Below are 21,667 nucleotides of genomic sequence, written 5' to 3'. Positions count from 1 at the left end.
AAGAGCTAATGGAATATTCTAGCAAACAAAAAAATTCCCATCAGTCTCCAATGTCTCCAAAAGACCTCTCATATGTATTTAGCTGTCTGCAGTGGAACAGTGAGAATAGCTTTGTTTTTCTAAGAAAGGGACTGTTTGTCTCCCGACATTCTTTCTGGTTAGATGTAGTCTCCCAAACCCATTTTACAGAGGATGGTTCTGCACATTTGTGTCAGACCTCACCGAATTAATGACTGTCTGATGGGAGATGGCAGTAGATTGGATTTTGTAATAAAAAAGACAGCATTAAACATCGAAGGGCCATAGAGTTCTTGTGCAGCAGATTAGAACTTTAAAATAGCCATCAACCTGTAGGAGCTCAGCTTTTGTTTTGATGACTTTCTAATAGAGTGGAATAAAGAAAAGGGCTCTCAAATAATTCTCTGAACAGTATATGACACGTAATGGAGCTTTTATTTGGTACTGCTGACTTTGGCTATTATTTTTAATACTCAAAAACTTTATTTTTTTTATTAAGAAGTCTTTTTCTTCTTCTTCTTCTTCTTCTTTATAAGATCTAAAAAATCTATCAAACTTAAACTGTTTGCCCTTTTCTTATGTCATCTTCTTTTACACCAAAAATATTTGATATAGGTGCATGTGTCTGTCAGTCCTCTGTCGTGTGTGTCATGTGTTCCTGCCTCTTGTGTCCATATTTGGTTTGTTTCCTGTCCTTGTTATATGTAATCATTTAGTTAATTATTGTCCAGCTGTGTTTGTCTAATTATCTATGATTTACCTGTGTATATTAGTCCTGTCTGTTCCGTTAGATTTCGTCTGGTCTACTCGTTACCCCCGGTGTTTCCTGTCTGTAAGCCTTGTCTTGCCCTGCCTTGATGTGTTCAGTAAAGACTATTATTTGAGTTTACGTCCTAGTCTGAGTGTTCCTGTTTCCTCCTAGTGTGTGCACCGTGACAGTGTCACGATGGCTGCAGAGGTAGCATGCAACTAAACGCTAGGGCTGGGTAAAAAGATATATTTCTCGAATTTCAATCGATTCTCATTTTTAAGAAACAATATCAATTCTTAAATCCCAAGAATCGATTAGTCCAGCCTGATCGTACCTCAATAAGTCGCAATAAGCTTTGTGCTTTGTTACTGATATGAAAGTCTCAAATTTTAATTTCTGTCCATTTTATTACAATATTCAAACAATAAGTGCTGTTTATTGTGGAGTGACAGATTGCTGTAGCACCTCAGGTCAACAGAAGCGGTCACTCGAAACACACGTGAACTGATCATCTCCTCCGCTTCAACCCGTTTCAGCACGAAATAAACATGAATAAACCTCCGAAGGTGAGTTAAAAGAAAGTCAGTATCCTGTCTCATGTAATAGCGCAATCAGTGTTTCAGCCACACAAAGACATCAATACAACGGCTTATAAACAATGTGTAACGTCACATTTACCTCATAAAAAAAATTAAACCTATTCGGTGACCATAAACTCGTTAGTCAGCTAGAAAAATTAACTCTAGAAAGGAGCATTTTGCTAAATATATGCCCCATATAACATATGCATTATAATTTTCACTGTTCTTCACTATTTAATTTGTTAAATCGAATCTAATCGAATTGGTTATCGAATCGAATCACAAGCTTGTGAATGAGAATCGAATCGGTTCATGAAATTTGAACCCAAAACCCTGCAAAAAACTGGCACTCGTTTCAAGTCATTTCATGTGTATTTAGATTTGGACTTAGCCAAAAACAGTGTTGACGAGGGGCCTGTACCATGAAGCTGGATTAGCTGCCTAGCCAGGTAAATTTCAGTTTATTTTGCACCAATCCTGGGTTTTAGATACCATGAATGTGACTTGGTTTTTAGCTACGTTCATTGCCAGAGTAATTTACACTCCACGGCTAACCTGCTCCAGGACAGGTTACATTCTGAGTTAGAGATCTCAAACTGAAATGGGACCAATCAGATATAAGCAAAGTGACACATGTCTGACACAAAAAAGTCACTCCCCCAGTTTCTCTTGCTCCAAATTAAAGGTCACTAGTACTAAAAAAAATTGTCTGGCCAAAACCAAGTTATTTTATATGATTCATATAATTATATGATTTATATTATTATTAATCCATTACACACAAGCAATTTTAGTTTAACAGTTATTATAAATCATTTATTTTAAATGAACGTTAATATATACAGATCGTATATAATATAAATAAGCTGTAGAATCAATAGATAACGCTTTAAAGGGGTCATCGGATGCCCATTTTACACAAGTTGATATGATTCTTTATGGTGTTAATGAAAAGTCTATAACATACTTTGATTAAAATTTCTCAATGGTAGTGTAAAAAACACCTTTACAAGGGAGTCACGGGACGTGCTCATGAACCTAGTCGCACTTGAGTACAGCTCTGTACGTTTGGCCTCTTTTTGCTGATTGTTTTCGTTTTGTTTTAAGTTTTATTCATTGGCGATGCTTCACCTGATGGCATGCAGTCTTAAACATCAGGAGTTGTCTCCATCGGCTTCTCCGATTAAGAAGAAATCCAAGCCACCGACCGCGAGCGATATGATGGACAAGATGGCGAACACTGTTACACACTTTGAGGACATTCTAAGAACCCAGTTGACGGCGATGCGGAACGAGTTCGCTTCTCACATGTCAGGTTTTCAGTCGCTATGCTCTAAACTGGATCTTCTTACAGGGGAGCTGAGAGAACAAAAGAAAGTTGTTGCAGATGGCGATAGGCGAGTTGCCGCGCTCGAGTAACAGGTTGTGGACTTGCAGGATCACAATAGGCGCAGCAATCTGCGTCTGGTCGGATTGCCTGAAGGTTCCGAAAAGGACGACCCTATGGGCTTTTTGAAAAGATCGCTACTGACGTGGCTCCTGTCTCTGGTGGGCAAAGAGATTAAAGTGGAGCGAGCGCATCGCATGTACACAAGGCTCTCCTCAGATCGTGCTAAACCACAGGTTTTCATCTTTAAACTGCGGCGGTACACGGACAGGGAGCTCATTCTGCGTGCCGCCAGACTTCATGCCCCGTTGAAAAATTCAGATGGAGCAACGCTGTCTTTCTTTCCAGATTTTTCTCCGGTCACCGCAAAAAGAAGAAGTGCATTTGCACCAATTAGGAAGGAGATGAGAGAAGCTGGCATCCAGAATTTTCTCCTTTATCCTGCAACGCTGAAGGTCAATCTCAATCAAGGTGAACCTAAAATGCTACACTCCCCAGAAGAAGCAAGAGATTTTCTTAGATGCCTTTCATCCACCAACTCTCAGTGAACTCCAGCTGGACTTTTACTGTCTAATCGGAGAAGAGGTGCTCTAAATGGTTAGGTGACTCTCTTTCACTGTTCACTTAGAAATACTACCTAGTCAATATGTGACCATGGGGCCAAATGTTGGTGCTACAGTAATGTGCAGGTTTTTGTTGACGCCACGGACCATATTAAGGGGTGCTGGCAGGTCAGGGTTTGTTCTTGGTTTGATCTACCATAGTTCATGGGAATGTGTTTGTTTTTTTGAATGATAACGGGGAGGGTGGGGGGGGTGTGGTTTAATGGTAGACTCGACTGGTTTTATTTTCAAACTTGTATTTTGTCTTCTTATGCAGTAATTCTGTTTGATACGTATGACTGACCTTAATATTTTGAGTTTTAATATTAATGGGCTAAATGGCCCTCACAAACGTACAGGTTTTCTGGATTTTTTTGCGAAGAAGAAAGATTGATATAGTATTAGTACAAGAATCCCATTTGAAAGAGGAGGATATACGCAGGTGTAATAATACGTTTTATGAAGTGGTATCTCACTCATCTTCGGATACTAAAACCAAGGGTGTCCTAATATTGGACTTTAAATATTACTATTTTAGAGAAAGGTTGTGATACAGATGGTAGAATAACACATATAAAAACAATAGTGGAGAATAGGAATATTGTATTTCTCTCAGTTTATGCCCCTTGTACTCCTGACCCTACTTTTTTCTCTGTTTTATCAGCCTATCTCTTGAAGTTTTCAGATTTTGAAATTGTATTGCGTGCAGATATGAATTCTGTAATGTCGCATATCCTAGATAGATCTGGACCAAATGAATCACACTCTCAAGCTTTGTGTTCTGACAAACTTCTGCAATGTGTAACCTCATCCTCCTTGGTGGACAGTTGGCATTTATTAAACCCTTCTGCTAAGTCTTTCACTTTCTTTTCTGCTATTCATAAATCCTGTTCGCGAATTGACTGTATTTTAATTTCTACTTCTTTATCTTCAGCTGTTCGTGATGCCGGTATCTGTTCCTTATCTCTGTCAGATCATGATGGAAATGTGTTCAGATTATCTTTGATCCCTCTGCCATCTCGTGCCACTAGATGGCGATTTAACCCTAAATTATTACAGGATGAAAATGTTTGCAGTCAATTCAGAAATAAATTTGCTGAGTTTATTGAAATTAACCAAGGTTCAGTGGATGATCCTCAAACACTTTGGAATGCAGTTAAAGGATTTATAAGGAATAGCTCAATTTCATATTTCTCTTTCCTTTAGAAAAACCGACACAAAAAGATAGTTGAACTGGAATCACAGCTCCAGAATCTGACTAGAAATAATCAGTGTTGTTTCTCAGAGGGAGCTCATTCTGCGTGCCGCCAGACTTCATGCCCCGTTGAAAAATTCCGATGGAGCAACGCTGTCTTTCTTTCCAGATTTTTCATCGGTCACCGCAAAAAGAAGAAGTGCATTTGCACCAATTAGGAAGGAGATGAGAGAAGCTGGCATCCAGAATTTTCTCCTTTATCCTGCAACGCTGAAGGTCAATCTCAATCAAGGTGAACCTAAAATGCTACACTCCCCAGAAGAAGCAAGAGATTTTCTTAGATGCCTTTCATCCACCAACTCTCAGTGAACTCCAGCTGGACTTTTGCTGTCTAAATAATAAATAAATTTGCTGAGTTTACTGAAATTAACCAAGGTTCAGTGGATGATCCTCAAACACTTTGGAATGCAGTTAAAGGATTTATAAGGAATCACAGCTCCAGAATCTGACTAGAAATAATCAGTGTTGTTTCTCAGACAATACACTCAGTAAAATCATGGCGGTTAGGTCCTAACTCAATCCATTACTGAGATCCAGGGCAGAATTCCTGATTCAAAGATCCAGGCAGAATTACTATTTTCATGGGAGTAGACTAAGCCACCTTTTAGCCCTAAGATTACACAACAATGAAAAGTTTGCTAATATTTCAGCAGTGAAATCCCAATCTGGGCTCATTATGACAGACCCAAAATACATTAATATTGCCTTTCACTCTTTTTACTGTAACTTCTATACTTCTTCTGCTGATGGTGACCCTGACTCTTTTGCATCTTTTCTGTCCAACCTTGATTTACCTAGGCTGTCAGATTCGGATTCGGAATACCTGGCTGAACCGATCTCTCTTCAGGAGCTGGAGTCAGCAATTTGATCTATGAACAAGGGGAAATCCCCAGGCATAGATACTACTTTTTGGTCGGATTTAGGCCCCCTCATGTTAGATATGATAATTATTTCAGTTACTCAAGGCTCATTTCACCCATCCATTAATATAGCTGTTATTTCTCTCTTGTTAAAAAAAAGATAAAGATCCGACTTCCTGTTCTACCGGCCACTTTCTTTGATAGGGACTGATGTTAAATTATATGCTAAAGTACTATCTCGTCGTCTAGAGAAATTTATGAATAAGTTAGTTCATCATGACCAAACAGGATTCATTAAATCTCGCTCAGCTTTGGATAACCTACGCAGGTTATATCATATTATTAATTAAAATAATAGTTTGTCCTCCCCTTGCGCAGTATTATCTCTAGATTCGATGAAAGCTTTCAACCAGCTAGAATCGAACTATTTATGGGCGGTTCTACAGCATCTGGGTTTGGGATCGAGTTTCATAAATATGATAAAAGTTCTGAATGCCAATCCAGCAGCCACTGTTCTCACAAGTGTTGTTCGCTCTAACCCATTCTTTATACATCGAGGTACTCGTCAGGCCCGCTGTCTCCTCTGTTATTTGCCCTATCCTTGGAACCCTTAGCTCAAGCGGTCTGACAATCTGAAACGATTTCTCCCATTAATATACGGAATATTCATAATCATATTTCTTTATTTGCTGATGATATCTTATTGTTTTTGGAGAAGCCGTCACATTCTATTCCTCATGTGCTGAATTTATTTGACCATTTTGGATCTCTCTCAGGGTTTAAAATTAATTGGAGTAAGTCATGTTTACTTCCCCTCAATTCTAAAATTGATTCCATGTCCCTTTCTATATCTATTCCATTGGTTCAAAACATTAAGTACTTAAGGATAGATGTTTCTCCTTCCCTGCAGGAAATCGTCTCAGAAAACTATAATGGTATTCTAGCCAAAGTATCCTCAGATTTGGAAAATTGGTCTCGTCTTCCTACTTCTTTTCAGGCCCGTATATCGGTGATTAAAATAAATGTTCTCCCTCGTATCAATTTATTTTCTTCCATGATTCCTCTCGCTCCACCGGTCGGCTACTGGAATAAACTAGATGCATGTGTTTCACGGTATATATGGGATGGGAAACGTCCTCGTATTAAACTGACTATCTTACAACGATGTAGATTACATGGAGGTCTTTCTTTCCCTAATTCTAGACTGTATGCTCAAGCCTTTTCCCTCCGCCCTTTAGCAGTTTGGTTTGATCCTGACGCTTAGGTGTCCTGGAGAGCAATTGAGGAATCTATTGTTTATCCGTATAAATTGATGCATCTTGTTTTTTCGGGAGTTCCGTTTAGGCAGTGTAAATCTCGGTTTGGTCCCATTGTAACCCACCTCTTCTCCACATGGAGGGATGTTGAAAGACTTTCACAACTAGCTACAAAATGGCATAGGCATTTGCCTATTTTGCCTAATAATAACCTTTTGTCAGGCAGTTCTCCATTTCATTGTCCGCAATGGACTCATAGTAAAGTAAACACTAGATATCGATGGTGATAGTGGTTTAAAATCCTTCCAAAATCTTAAAACTCAATATAATCTGCCAGGCACCTCCTTTTTTATGTATTTGCGCAATAGATCGGCCCTACGGGCATATGGGGTGCCTTGGAACTCTCAACTGCTTGTTCACCCTTTGCACAAACTAATCCTTCCTTCTGAGGAATCTCCCTCCTCTGCTTCAGTCATCTCTCTCTTTCTTCTTGAGCATTCATACAAACCTTTATCTATTACAACTGTTTGGGCTAAGGATCTTAATGAGGATGTGCATGTTTTATTTTCCGATCAGGTATGGGGTATGTTTAAATTGTCTTCTAAAAACCCTAATCACCAAATGATTCATTGGAAATTGCTGCATAGGGTTTACTTGACTCCAATGAAACGTTTTTATATGAATCTGTCGTCTTCTCCTAAGTGTAAAAGGAGTTTTAGGCACGTTTTTTAATTTTTGGGGGGAGTACCCTTCTCTCTCACCTTTTTGGACTCAGCTCTCACAGGACCTATCATATTTGTTGGGTACTGAGATATGTTTGACCCATTTTTTCATGAATGACTTTTGTGACTTCACCTTATCCGTCCAACAAAAATCTTTGCTGTTAGCTGCTCTCTCAGCTGCAAAAAAAAATTGCCAACCGTTGTAATCCTCCTCACACAATGGGCAGATGAACCTGGACTGTGTATTTGTTGGACATTATCTCGATGGAACTCTCTACTTCTCGTATACATGGATCTAACGTGAAAACTGTAAATTCATGGCATTCAGCTTTTAATGTTGTCTTCTTTTCTAAAATCTTTGTAAAAATTATTTTATTGTTATTTATCTATTAATATTAATTAATGTGTTTATTATTATTATTTGTTATTTTATTTATTTATTTATATTTATTTTTATTTTTTAAGTCTACCAAAGGGTGGGTTCTAAATTTGTACAGCTGATTCTTGTTTTGTACTACTGCTCCACAAAATAAAACTCAATAAACAGTTCTTTAAAAAAAACTAAAAAACACTTCCTTTACCCTGTAAACATCAGCTCTGTTTTCAACACGCTGATCTTGTCTGATGTTGCTTTAAATCCTAGTGAGCTCTGCTGACTCCGCCCCTCTCTTCGGTGGAGTGATGAGCAGACCATAGACATGCGATTTTAAAATAGGGATTTTTAAAAAAAACCACTGGGTGGATTTTTATCATTATAGGATGGATGTGTACACACACGTCCAACACACAGTTATGTTCAAACAACTTGAAAAGTGAATTTTGCATCCAATGACCACTTTAAAAATGACTACGTGACCTTACATGTTCAGTCTCTTTTGCTGTATATTGCTGTATATCTCCAACTGTATAAACTAACTTAAGTTTCAATTGTGACTGCACTGATAAAGCAAAATACTTTCTTTTATTTGTCCTCTTTCATGAACAAGTAATTTTTTCATTGTAAATGCATTTAAGTTCATCATATTCTTCAATCTCTTAACCTTTAGCAAAACCTTCAACCGTTAACCTTTAACCAAGGCTCGTGATTGACTGTTCGCCAGTGATGTCACACATTCATGCGCACGTGCTCCACAAACTCAGGATCAAAGTCTGAGTTGACAAAGAAAGTTGATGATCAGCATCATGGTACCAGCAAAGCCGGATTGGAGTGGTTTGGTTTTGTCAAACGAAACTAATCCTGTAACTCTGAATTTGTTCATCTACCATCATGCTACAGGCCCCAGAGTTGTTTGCTCTGTAATTAGCCCATCTGTTTCCACCAGTTCGACCCATTCAGGCCAATTTGTGGACCTGTTGTGAATATGTTAGGCTGTTAGATAGAGAAATCATTCAATCACAGCCAAGAGGCAATTTTCATCAGTATTACTGTGTTCCACCTCACTTTCACTTTGTTTTAGGACCTCAGTGAGAATGCAATGAGCCTTCTGAGACTTCATCTATGGCACTTTAGGAAAAATGTTTTTTATTTTACTCGCAATTTGATTGCACATTTCATAATATCTCCTGTCAATTATTGTTAGATAAACTTTTATATCATTATGAGCTTGCCAATGCAGAATAAACAAAAACGGCTAACATCTGCAACAGGCTTATTGATGAGAATAAAAGTTTACAGCAAGGGCTTCCCACAGGAATCTTCCATATTCCATTTGCCGTTCATGAATAATGCATGAAGCCCATAGACACTCATTAATCTTACAGTGGTTATTCTCCAATCCCAGCAACATCATCAGCAGCACGTAAACACAGTCATGCGGAAGCTACTCAGAAACCCAGTCAGGAGTGTGAGTTGTGGGCCTCAGCCGTAATTTAGAGTGTTATCTTGTCAGAAAAGTGACTCCTCAATTAATTACGACAGCAGAATGGGACAAAAGCAGTCACCAGGAAGTCGCATCCGAGCGTGGGTGACGAAAACCTGCCTTTTCCAGCATCCCTTGTTGATCACGGATCCTGGCGGCTTTCCAGATCCCCACAAATCCTGGCGATCATTGAGATGCCACCGCAGCCCTGCATTAATTTGTCAGCAGATGCTTGTTTTTTCTCTGTTTTCCTCTGTAGTGAGATGCATTTCCCTCAGCGTGTCTTCCAATAGCCCACCTTCCTCATCCTCCTCTGTTGACTGCTCAGGCATATAGACTCCTGGACAGGTGCAGGAAGCAGACAAGACAGATGGCCCAGCAAACTTGAGGAACTTTGTTTTTGTTTTTTTCTCTCTTATTTTCTTTTTAAGCGAGCTCCTTGCAAACACTGATGCTTCCAGATGCTCTCATTTGTAGATTAATGTCAGGGGGCTGCAAGGTGAATCTCAATAGACCTTCCTGTGATCGGTATCATGGAAAGCTTTGTTTACCTCTGATGCAAGCGTAACCAACCCTGAGGATTCGCCAGATCTTTGGGGTCTAAGTTCCGCATGTTCTCCCAGGAATCTCAGCGGTCCATGTGAAGAAATCCGTCTAATCTGGCTTTGTTCAGTATTTTTATCTCATTAGTAGCATCAAAGTTAGCTGATTGTTTGCGATGTGCTTGACCTTTTTTGGTGTAAAAACTATCGCTTGGTTAATGAGGTTAGGTCGATAGGTTTTTCTCCAGTTAATGGTCCTTATGTTCAGGTGTTACACATGTGACATTAGGTTACCTTTCACACATATGACATTAGATCACACTCAGTGACTTTATTTTTGTGTTTAATTTAGTTTGACCTTTTTTTATCCCGAGTGAAGCAGTACACAGATCTCAATTCTACAGTATGAGGTTAAGTGTCTCACTCGAGGGCATAGTGGTTATTTCAGGAGCTCTCCAGCTCAGGTCAGTTATAATTAAAGCATTATTCGGACAGTATTATTTTTAGAAATTATGTTGAGTTACGGTTAATATCAGAGGTCATTATATAACATACGCTTATTACTATAACATATGTTGATTACTGGCCACAATTAAGAGAGATTTTAGCATATCAAAATCGGTCAATATTGAATTTACACAGGCCAATATTGTGCATGCGTATTTTTACCTAATGGTATTCTTAGATTATCTTTGCCCTCCATTATAAGCTCATGTTTTTATTTTAGTATTTAAATTTAAATTTTATTTTATAGTGTGTCTTCAGAATATGACAATGTATTGTTTTTATCATTTTAATTGAATATAATTAAAACAAGTTACATAAAGTTGAAAGAAAAGAATGTGGAAGAAATCAATGCTATTACTTTATAAAAATTCATTAAAGTGATAGTAAAAACATCTAACAAAATTAAAATTTTGTCATTAATTTCTCACCCTCATGTCGTTCCAAACCTGTAAGATCTCCGTTCATCTTCAGAACACAAATTAAGATATTTTTTATAAAATCTGAGAGCTTTTCGATCCTGACACAATGAAAAAACAGAAAAGACATCAGTAAAATAGTCCATGTTACATCAGTGGTTTAAACGTAATGTTATGACGTTTCTTGAATAAAGTCGTTATTTTTTTCCTAGCTTCATAAAAGTAGGGTGAGTAATTAATGACATAATTTTTAGGTAAACTATCCCTTTACGTTTTAATAATCAAATACCAATGTCATTATGATCTCTTTTTGGCATGTAACATCTTTGCTGTGTGTTTTGTTTGTTTAGGTTATTTTTTAAGAACCAGAGCATCTCCCATCCAGCGCTCGTTCCAGGGCTGCATGCAGCTCATTCAGGTGGACGATCAGCTGGCTGACCTCACCGCAGTGGAGCAGGGAAGGATGGGAGCCTTCGAGAACGTCAGTTTGGACATGTGTGCCATCATTGACAGGTCAGAGCCAACCCTTCTTCCCTTGCCCTGCCTTTCAACAAACACTGGCTGAGACAGTGATTATCAGGTGCAGCAGACTGAGACTGTGGCTTCATCCCCAACGGCATCATCTGCCCTGGGGGCAGGATCCGTCGCGCTCAGCTTGCTCTCCCTGGAGTTGACCTTCTTCATTCCTCGACTTCAATGGCAGATGAGGAGTTTAATCAGAGAGCAGATGCTGAGCGAGAACAGGAGACCGGCTCTTGGTTATTATCTTTAGATTGATTTTACATACTTTCACTCTCCAAGGCTTAGCGTTTTTGTTTGTTGCCACATTGTTGTGGATACAACAGAGGCAAATCCCATTAATGGAGATTTATTGATGATATGAAACAAAACATGTGGAACAAGAAACCATCATAGCTGGTCATCCGGGTCTCATTTGTACTGCTTTTGACATAGTATGTAGTAGGGAAGTAGGCATATTCGGATACTGAGCTAATAACAAAAAGCTTGAACAGATCTTCAAAACAAAATCTGTATAAAGACTTCAAACTATAATACATATGAACATAAAACCAACCAAATCCCATTAAGATGTGCACAACACAACCAAATGAGCAAAGTAAATGAAACTTGAAAAGCAATGTTTTTGAAAAGACATATTGCCTGCCACATTTGTATATTTAATGTTTTCATGAAATAATGTCTCATCGCCCAGGCAGGACGTTTCCCAAGCAGATGTGAGGGCTAATGTATTCATCCATTGTGCAAGAAAACAGTCATTTGCCTTCAAATTACAGACAATTAAGGGTCAAGCAGTCTGTTTTTAAATACTATAAAAATCAATCAGATTTGTCTTTATAGTATTTAAAATCAACCTGACCCTTCAAATAGTTAAACTAAATCATCTGTTCGTTGATGATATAATTTTGTTTTTGTTGTTGTTTTTTTCATAAGCATCATTAGGCTACTCAGCTGGGGGCAGATCTGATGTTGGTGTGGTAATTTCTCATGTATCTCATTTGATGGTAATTCATTTCTGTTGAGATGAAGGAAGCATATCTGGAGACTTATCTAGAAAAACACATCCGCTACTGCAATACAGTATAGTGGGACGTATTCATTACACAGTTTCGCAACTTTTGTATGCATAAGTTTTAAAGTAATAAAAATGTGTTTTATTATCTAATCGGCATTGATTTAACCAGGTTCGCTGTTGGCTGCACTGTTTTAAATTAAATGTCATTCTTTTTAGCAAAAACACACATCCTTTCCATGTAAATTGGTATGATTATACAATAGGTTATGCCTTTTGCCACAATTAACACGTCAAACTGCGAAAAGCAGGCAGTAAATGAATTAAAAAACCACAACATCTAGAATCATATTTACAGTGGCCGAGAAAGCTCAGTGCGCTGCAGCTTAAGAAAACACATGCAAATAGAAAAAGCACCAGCAAATTAATAAAACATCTTCATCACTTTGACAGCATTTGTTGCAAATACTACTGCACTACTGTGTGTGTGAGCACTTGCATGGGTTAAATGCAGAGCACAGATTCCGAGTATAGGTCAACATGCTTGGCCACACGTCACTTCACTTGAAAAATACTCACAACACAACCAAATACAAAAATGTGCTGCAAAAACAGAAGCATTGCAAATACTCACAACCAAATACAGAAACATGCTGCAACGGAACAATTACAAAAATTTACCAAGATTTTACTCCAATAAATAATAAATTATAAATAAATAAACTCCATAGTATTTACTACCAATTGTATAACCACAGCTTTGCTACAAATATCATGGTTAAACTATAGTAAGTGTAACAAACCATGGTTAATTTGTGTTAGGGAAGTTGTAAGTTAGCCAGCTAACATAAAGTTTCACAGTTACAGTAATTGTTTATTTCGTCAGCTTATTTAGGCTAATAATATTTTAAAAAGCTAAGGAATCATTATGATCAGGGTATTAAATAAACAAAAATCTCTCCTTTCAGAGTAAACATTGATAAGCATGTCCCAGCCAAAAACATTTCCGATGTGGTCTGTGAGTATGTGTATGCATATATATTCTGCATGGATCACATTATACAAATGTGATTATGTATAAGTCTAGTTCACACAAAATTGCTACCTCAAAATATCAGCGCTTTCTCATGAGTTTGAAATTGCCTATGGTGCTTAGAAAATCTCAGGTTAAACAGCACTTGACTTGACATTAACGGCCTCCCACGTTAAGTGCAAAGAATAGCTAATTAATAAATAACTATTTGCTTTCTTTGTGTTCTTTTGCTCATTTAAACATTTATGTTTGCAGCTCATTTATGTCGCTCCTCACTGATTAAGATCCACATATGGAGGCATTGTTTATATTCCATTAGATTTCTTACAGCTCAGTTAGAAGCTTAAGCTCCACTTTAATTGTGTGTAAAGATGCATTGTTCTTTAATGCGTCTCATTAGCCTTATACCTCAGGGCTGAGTATATTCTCAACATGATTTAAAGACAAGCTCAGTTCAATCTGTATGTCCTTCTGCCATTTTAAATTCATATCCTTCTCACTTACAATATTTTGATGATGTTTCAAATGAACTTCCTGTCTTTACTGTGCTGTTTATTTATGTTTTTATGTTTGTACAGTTAGTTGTAAGTCCCCAGAGGAAAATCTTTTCCTTTATTAGATCAGGCTAGATACCGACTCGCTCTCTCTCCCTCGCTCCGAACGGAGTGAACTGTAATAATAGAGGCGGCAAGAGACTGTTGAACGCTCTCCCTGTGTGTTTTTCCGTCAGCGTAATGATGCTTCTCTGGCAAAGCTCCATAGTGCCAGCGCAGTGAGGAGCAAACTCATTATGTGGGATCGGAAGGGGGGCTACCGCTCGCCACGCCATTGATTATATGTTCGCTTTCATCAAGCCAGGTGATGCACTATCAATCTCCTTTACCAAACGTGTCCCTGTGTTTGACATGTAAAAGAATATTCCATGTCCTCCCTCCAGGAAGACACTAAAACACAAGACCTTGCAGTTAGATACAGCTCAAATCACATCCTCTGCTTCTACGGGAGATTTTTTTCTCTCTTTTTCTCACCCCTACAGTATTTCACACACATCAATTTCCCTCACATCAAGCTATTTCACGCATAAGCTGTTCTGTCGAACTTCTGGAGGCCTTCTTAGAATGTGACTCATTCTAAATAGCTGTGCAAAACGTTTGACGTAATGGTGTGTCGAGTGGGGGGTGAGACGGGACGAGAGGGGCTACCGGCTAATCTGTGCCCATCTCTAAGGAGATGCAGATTGGTGTCTCACCCCAACAAGCCTAATCTGACAGAGGCATTTAAAGCCACGTGCTTTATCTGTTCATAATGGTTGCATTAGAAAACTGTCACTTTCCATTACAAAAGCACAGCTAGGGATGTAAACAGCCAGAGTAGGGAAAAACTATGCTTCGGTCTCCAGGGTGGGGAAGCTGCTTTGAAACTGTCATTTGTTAAGGTAGTTGAACAGTAATCAAGAAACTATTTTGAAAAAAGTAGCTAAATTTAAGTTACTTGAGAGGGCACTATTTCCGAATAAGTAAATATCTGCTAATGTAATTTTTTATTTAATCAGAGCTGTTTTCTTCTGGGTTTTTCAAAGAGAGTTTTTGAAAGAATCTAAAGTAGGGTGACTGCATTCAACGTGAACAGGTAAATTGATGTATCAAAAATGTATCAAATTTTCCAGTTCGACATGTGAGAGAGAATTGTTTGAGATGTGTCATTTTAATAGAATGAATCAGACTTTTCAATTTTGCATTTGAGAGAAAATGTTTTTAAAAGCAATTCTCTCAAATAAATCAAATTCTCCATTTTTACATATAAGAGAACAATGTTTGGGAAGGATCCCTTTATTAGAATGAATCAGACTGAATTCCACTGTTGCATGTGAGAGAACATTTATGAATCGATTCACTCAAATGAATAAAATTTTCCAATGCTACATGTGAGAGGAATATTTGAGATGAATCAGTTTGCTAGAATAAAGTATACTTTCCAACATCACATATAAGAGAAATGTTTTGGGTAAACTGGTTCAGTAGAATAGTTTTCATACTGTCAATAAGACATTTCCTAGACACAAATATCCACAAATTTTCTTTAGTGCTCGTTATCTTTTCTTGAAAAATTGTGATGGAAATCTCTTGGAAGCTAAGTTACCATGCAACAGGACATCCTTGTTCAGGCTCACTGCTCTGAAATCTCTGGCTCTCTGCTTGGCCAGGAACAATAGTGAAATATTTGTAACTTTCTGGCTCACGAGCGCTCAACTATTACCAAGGTTCTTTTCGAAACTATTACCGAGAAGCTATTACCAAGGTCTTATCTCCCAGTGACATGTTGCTGTTGACTCTGACTTAATTTTTTATTATTGGACTGAGTCATCAGTGGCCTCAAATTTCCAGGGACAGTTCTGTTGCTGGAGTTTGATTAATGAACAGTGTACACTCTATCTGTACCTTTCTCCTCCAGGCACAGATGGCCATTGAGGTAACCCAATTAATTGAGACTTGCCATCCTATACAAAAACTACAGTTTGACAGCACCGAAACTCTGAAAAAGTACAACAATAGCAGTAACAAAGAACTTTCTAGACTTAAGGTTCATTGTCAAAGGCATTGTCACAATTCCTCCTATGAGACATCGGCCTAATGAGTATTAGCTCCAAGGCGATTGTTCCCTAATTTTATTTCATACTGCATTTTGCCATGTTAATGGATTTGACGTGCAGTTGGCAGGACTGTATGACGAGCTGTGGAAGTGGACAGCTCACGTTTAGCACAGTTTTGCACAGAACGAGTGCCACATCACCAGATTTCACCAGGTTTTGATACTTGGCCAATTGAAAGCACCTTTGAAGATGACTGTTTCTTAATTAAGTTCAGGAGAAAATCAGTGAAGCTGTTAATTGTTTTAATTTTAGGTTTAATTATTGATTTCAGTTGAGACTTCAGATAAAAGATGGTGGAAAATCTGCACGGCTTGGAAACACATCTTTGTGTTTGTGCGATTGCCTTGTGGAAATTACATACTTTTTTTACTAAAGAGATGCTAAGAGGTAGGCTCAAGGGGGAAATGTTGTCAATAGAATCTCAAAGTACAGAACAATATTTTTGTTGAAATTTGAAGTATGTTATTTCACATTCAGTACTTTTCCTGAATATGCAGACTTGATATATTATGATTAATGCACTCGCAATGTACAGTAATTTAATTACTGTATAATTGTGTCTGATATTTGTATTTGTATGTTTTTAATTATTTTAGGTATCTATTTATTTTTTATTTAATATTCAAATGGATCTCTATCTGTTGATATGTGTTAATGAAATAAAGCTGAAATAAAATAAATATAATTAGAAATAAATATAAATTAAAGCTAAATAAAATATAAAAAATAAACAATCACATTCTATTAACAATCACAAACTCATTGTCATCTTTTTCAACACATTATCAGTGTTTTTAGCAGAGCTGACACTCAGTAATGTGTTTCATTAAGTGCCTTTATAAACCGTGTTATAAAAGCTGTTGCCTCTCAGAAAAAAGGTGCACAAAATTTGTCAAATTGTTTTTCCATGTAAAACAACACAGAAGATGAGAACATAGAGGTCTTGAGACATTTTCAAATTCTGAACTTAAAATCAGAGCAAAAAGTATTGACATGATCAGAGATATCTTGCACATTTTTTGTTTACCAGACATGTATTTAAATGTGTAATTCTGCTTTTTTCAGATGTATGCCAAACCACTGTGAACATGGAGGCCGATGCAGCCAGACCTGGGATGGTTTCACATGCACCTGTGTTGGGACGGGATACACCGGAGCCACCTGTCACACATGTAAGAATGTGTGTTTGGGTGTATTTTATTTTATATTTTCTTAATGGTTGTGTGTGCATATATGCATGTGGCTTATTGCTGGTAATTTATTCTGATTTAATGTCATGTTCTCCTAGAAATTAAGGATTTTTTTTTCTATCAACATCAGCTTGTGACATAAATGCATTGCCACAGAAATGGTGGAGAACAAAGAAAAGCTTTATGTTTTATGTGTAATGAGGGGAAATGTGGAAAAAGGAGAATGGGAAGCTCAGAAGAGAAACGCAATTCTGTTTAACTAATATGTAGAAGACCTTTCTGAGAAATGTCAGGGTTCTGCGTAACAGTATTTGCTTTCCCCATATTTGCTTTTATTCATGAATAAGGTGTTAATGATGTAGAATGTTTCTTGTTTTGACTGTTTTCGGAGCAGCTTAAACACGCAATTCTAAAATGTTCTGTGTATTACCAGGATTAAATGATAGTTTGACAAAACAACTGAAAAAAAAAAGCATGGGAAACTTGAATCAGCATTGATTTCAGAAGTTTGATGCATTTTATTGTCATTATCATTATCATTTAATTTCTCTGAAATGTTTTTATTGATACTTTTCCATTTGAATGAAAGTGAAATTCTCTCCCCACATCCATCATATTTGTTTACATTTTCATTGCATCTGTTCATTACAATGCAATCTGGAATTTCCTTCTCTGAATGATGTGATACTGCTCTTAAATCTGGCCAAAACAAGATATTCCATAAAACAGAAAATGGAAGTTTACTACCTTTCAAAACGACCTTCACATCTGGAGTGGCACCTATGACTCCTTCAGACACTCGCTAGGTTTTGAAACAGAGCTATTGATTGATATGAAAACATCTGTTGCATTCTGTATGAAGTCTGTTCTCAGAGAAATAGTTCAGAATCACTACTGCGTGAAACTTTTTAAGACCCCAGGGGTTAGATGGAGAGGAGAAAAGACTGGAAGTTACACAGCAGCACCAGTTACACATAAGTCAATAGAAAAGATGTTGCACTCTGTTGAGTTATTTCCCTCAAACCTCTCCATAGACAAAAACAAGGTTGTTCTGGTCAATAGTCAAGCTAGAAAACTTGTGTGTATATGCTATTTGTCAGCAGGTAAGTGCAATACAATCAACAGGTTTATTGAGTAGTAGCAGAGGGGAATGAGATGAGCAGAATGTCCAGGTAAGCAGGCGGGGAATGGGAATGTCTCTAGGGGCTTATCTGAGTGTGAATGTCCTTTTTCCTTTTCCAGGGGATCCAGAGGTAACAGTGGAGCTTGGAGACGGTGGAGAACTGCAGCGGTGGAGAACAGGGATAGGAACACTGGAGCAACTGGTAAGTAGACAAAAGGTAAGTGGGTCAGGTTAGTCAACATGGAAAGTTTTAGACCAGACAGTGAGTGAACGGGAGGAGTGCAGGGATATAGTGCTGCTGATTAGTGCTGACAGGTGGCGGTGATCAGAAATCAGGGAATTGGGATCTGGTGAGTGTCGTTGGTGGAGACTAAGGTGACTGTGGTGACTCTCTGACAGTACCCCCTCCTCCAGGGGCGACTCCTGACACCCTATTACGGCGACGGGGTCGGCCACGGCCTCTGGGTGCGGGACGGTCAGGATGGTTCTGGTGAAACTCGGCCAGGAGAGAGGGATCCAGCACATCGTCCACCCAGGAGTGTGAGACATGGAATGCTGGATGGATACAATACCGTGCAGGGAGTTGGAGACGGAAGGTGACTTCATTAATCTGCCTCTCGATGGAAAAGGGGCTGATATAGCAGGGACTCAGCTTCCGGCAGGGCAGGTGGAGACACAGATCCCGGATGTAGAGCCAGACCTTATCTCCAGTACGATAGACGGGGGTGGCAGACCGACGGGCATCTGCATAGGTCTTGTGTCTCCACACTGCCTGCTGGAGTTGGACATGAGCTGAGTCCCAAACTCTCTTGCTCGCTCGGAACCAGTGGTCGACAGCTGGAACGTCGGAGGGCTCTTCTGTCCAGGGAAACAGAGGGGGTTGGTAGCCGAGTATGCACTGGAAAGGGGTGAGACCGGTGATAGTTTGCTTGAAGGAATTTTGTGCATACTCGGCCCACAGGAGGAAGGGGTTCCAGCTGTGCTGGTTGTCATGACAGTAGGCCCGGAGATATCTCCCAATCTCCTGAATCTTCCGCTCGGTCTGGCCGTTAGTCTGGGGGTGATACCCTGAGGAGAGACTGACGGTGACATCGAGGAGTTTGAAAAATGCCTTCCAGACACGGGAGACAAACTGGCCCACAGTCAGTGACGGCATATTCCGAATGCAGAAGGTGCGGAAGAGATTATGGAAGATGGCCTCTGCTGTTTCGAGGGCTGTGGGTAAACCCCGGAGGGGAATTAACTTGCAGGCTTTGGAGAATCTATCAACTGCAATGAGTATGCAGGTATAACCTTCTGACTTAGGGAGATCTGTGACGAAGTCGACTCCGATGTGGCACCAGGAACGATGTGGAATGGGTAATGGGACAAATTTTCTGGCGAGTAAGTGATGTGGAGTCTTGGAGATGGCACAGACTGAGCATCCACGAACGTACTGGGAGACATCCCGGGCCATACTGGGCCATCAGTACCGGGCTTGGAGGAGCGAGAGAGTACGCTGGCTGCCTGGGTGTCCAGAGCCCGGGCAAGCATGCAGGGAGCCCAGAAGGGAAGTCCTCATGGAGGTGGGCACTTAGGTTTTGTCCTCTGGGCCTCCCAGCAGAGCGGGTACGGTGATGGAGGTGATGCGGATCTGTTCATCCAGGGCCTACCGGATGGGGTTCATAAGGACGGCTGGAGGGAGTATGGGTTCAGGTGTGGATGGTACGTCGGGGGCATGGATACGTGAGAGGGAATTTGCCTTGACATTCTTATCTCCGGGTCGATACGTGATGAAAACTGGAGCCGGGTGAAGAAGATGGCCCAACAAGCCTGCCGGGGGTTTATCCTCTTAGCACTTCGGAGATATTCCAGGTTTTTGTGGTCAGTGATAACCATAAAGGGGTGTTGAGCTCCCTCCAGCCAATGTCTCCATTCCTCCAGCGCCAGTTTAATGGTGAGCAGCTCCCGATTTCCAATATCGTAGTTCCGCTCCGCTGGGGAAAGCTTCCTGGAGAAGTAAGCACAAGGGTGGAGTCGGGGAGGCTCTCCGTGGTATTGAGACAGCACTACTCCCACGCCGGTGGTGGAGGCATCCACTTCCACTATGAATGGGAGTTGGGGTTCGGGATGTGAGAGGATGGGAGCAGTGCAGAAGGCCTCCTGGAGCTTCTTGTAGACAGCTCGAGCTTTGGAGAAATTTGGTAGAAACGTCTGGTAGAAATTTGCGAAGCCGAGGAATCGTTGAAGTTCCTTTACTGACTTAGGCTGGGGCCAGTCCCGGATGGCTTGGTCCTTCCCCTGGTCCATCTGGATCCCATCCGCACTGAGGATGTAGCCGAGGAACTGGACCGTGGGCCGGTGAAACTCACACTTCTCAAGCGTCAGGTAGAGGTGGTGTTTCCAGAGTTGGCGTAGGACCTGCGTCACATCATGGCGATGTTCGGCCAGGTTCCGGGAGTAGATCAGGATATTGTCTATGTACACGATGACAAACTCCTGGAACTCCTCGTTCATAAACCCCTGGAAGACGGACGGAGAGTTGGAAAGGCCATATGGCATGACCCGATATCCATAATGGCCTGAGGGGGTAATGAACGCCGTCTTCCACTCGCCGCCTTCCCGGATACGAAAGAGGTTATAGGCGCTCTGCAGGTCCAGCTTCGAGAAGATGCGGGCCCCACAGAGTTCCTCGAGGGCAGCCGGGACCAGGTGAAGAGGATAAGGGAGCTTGACAGTGTGATCATTGAGGGTCTGGTAGTCGATGCAGGGCCGCAAGCCTCCATCCTTCTTGCCCACGAAGAAGAAGCTCGAGGCCACCGGAGAGGTGGAAGGGTGAATGAACTGTTGTTGGAGAGCCTCCTTGATGTAATCCTCCATCGCCTTGCGCTCTGGGGTGGACAGGGGGTACACTCGACCCTTGGGGAGTATAGCACCAGGCAGCAGGTCGATGGCACAATCCCATTGCCGGTGCGGTGGTAACTTCGTGGCTGTTTGCTGAACACATCCTGGAACGCCAGGTAGTCAGATGGGATCGTCAGAACCTCACGAGGTTCGGGGCTCTCCACTAGGGTGGAATGAACTTGGAGCTTCAGGTTACTAACCAGGGGCACAGGGACGTTGGAGAGACAGGTCATATTTTATTTTTATTTTTTATTTTTTTGTTTACTTGTGTTGAGAGTTGCTGAAATCGCGCTTGGTCTCATACTGTATTGCGTATCTTGTCAGTGTCTGCACTTGCTTGGCCATTTTTTGTGATGAACAGGAAAGTGCGTCCAGCTGAATTCAAGTAGTGATTTGTTAGATGGGTATAAAAAAGGTTATTATACCGTGGCAGCAGTCGCATAAAGCCCTCCTCGTGTGATGACCGAAGAGTGTAAAGACCATCGACTCTACCATGCGACT

At 40.1% G+C, this 21,667-nt stretch overlaps 1 protein-coding gene across 1 annotated transcript in view; it reads left to right on the top strand.

Annotated features, from left to right (window-relative positions):
* The window catches only part of LOC306862955 (contactin-associated protein-like 2), a gene marked incomplete at its 5' end in the record, with an annotated part of 449,762 nt that overhangs the window by 239,581 nt on the left and 188,514 nt on the right, over positions 1 to 21,667 (top strand). The window contains 2 exons of the mRNA XM_079406069.1: positions 11,107 to 11,269; positions 17,036 to 17,142. Of these exons, the coding sequence (XP_079262195.1) occupies positions 11,107 to 11,269; positions 17,036 to 17,142 (270 nt within the window). The remainder of the gene's footprint in view (positions 1 to 11,106; positions 11,270 to 17,035; positions 17,143 to 21,667) is intronic.

This window comes from Barbus barbus (genome assembly GCF_936440315.1).
Source record: "Barbus barbus genome assembly, chromosome: 44".
NCBI lineage: Eukaryota > Metazoa > Chordata > Actinopteri > Cypriniformes > Cyprinidae > Barbus > Barbus barbus.
Note: the sequence above shows the minus strand (reverse complement) of the source record. Positions and strands in the feature narration are given on the sequence as shown.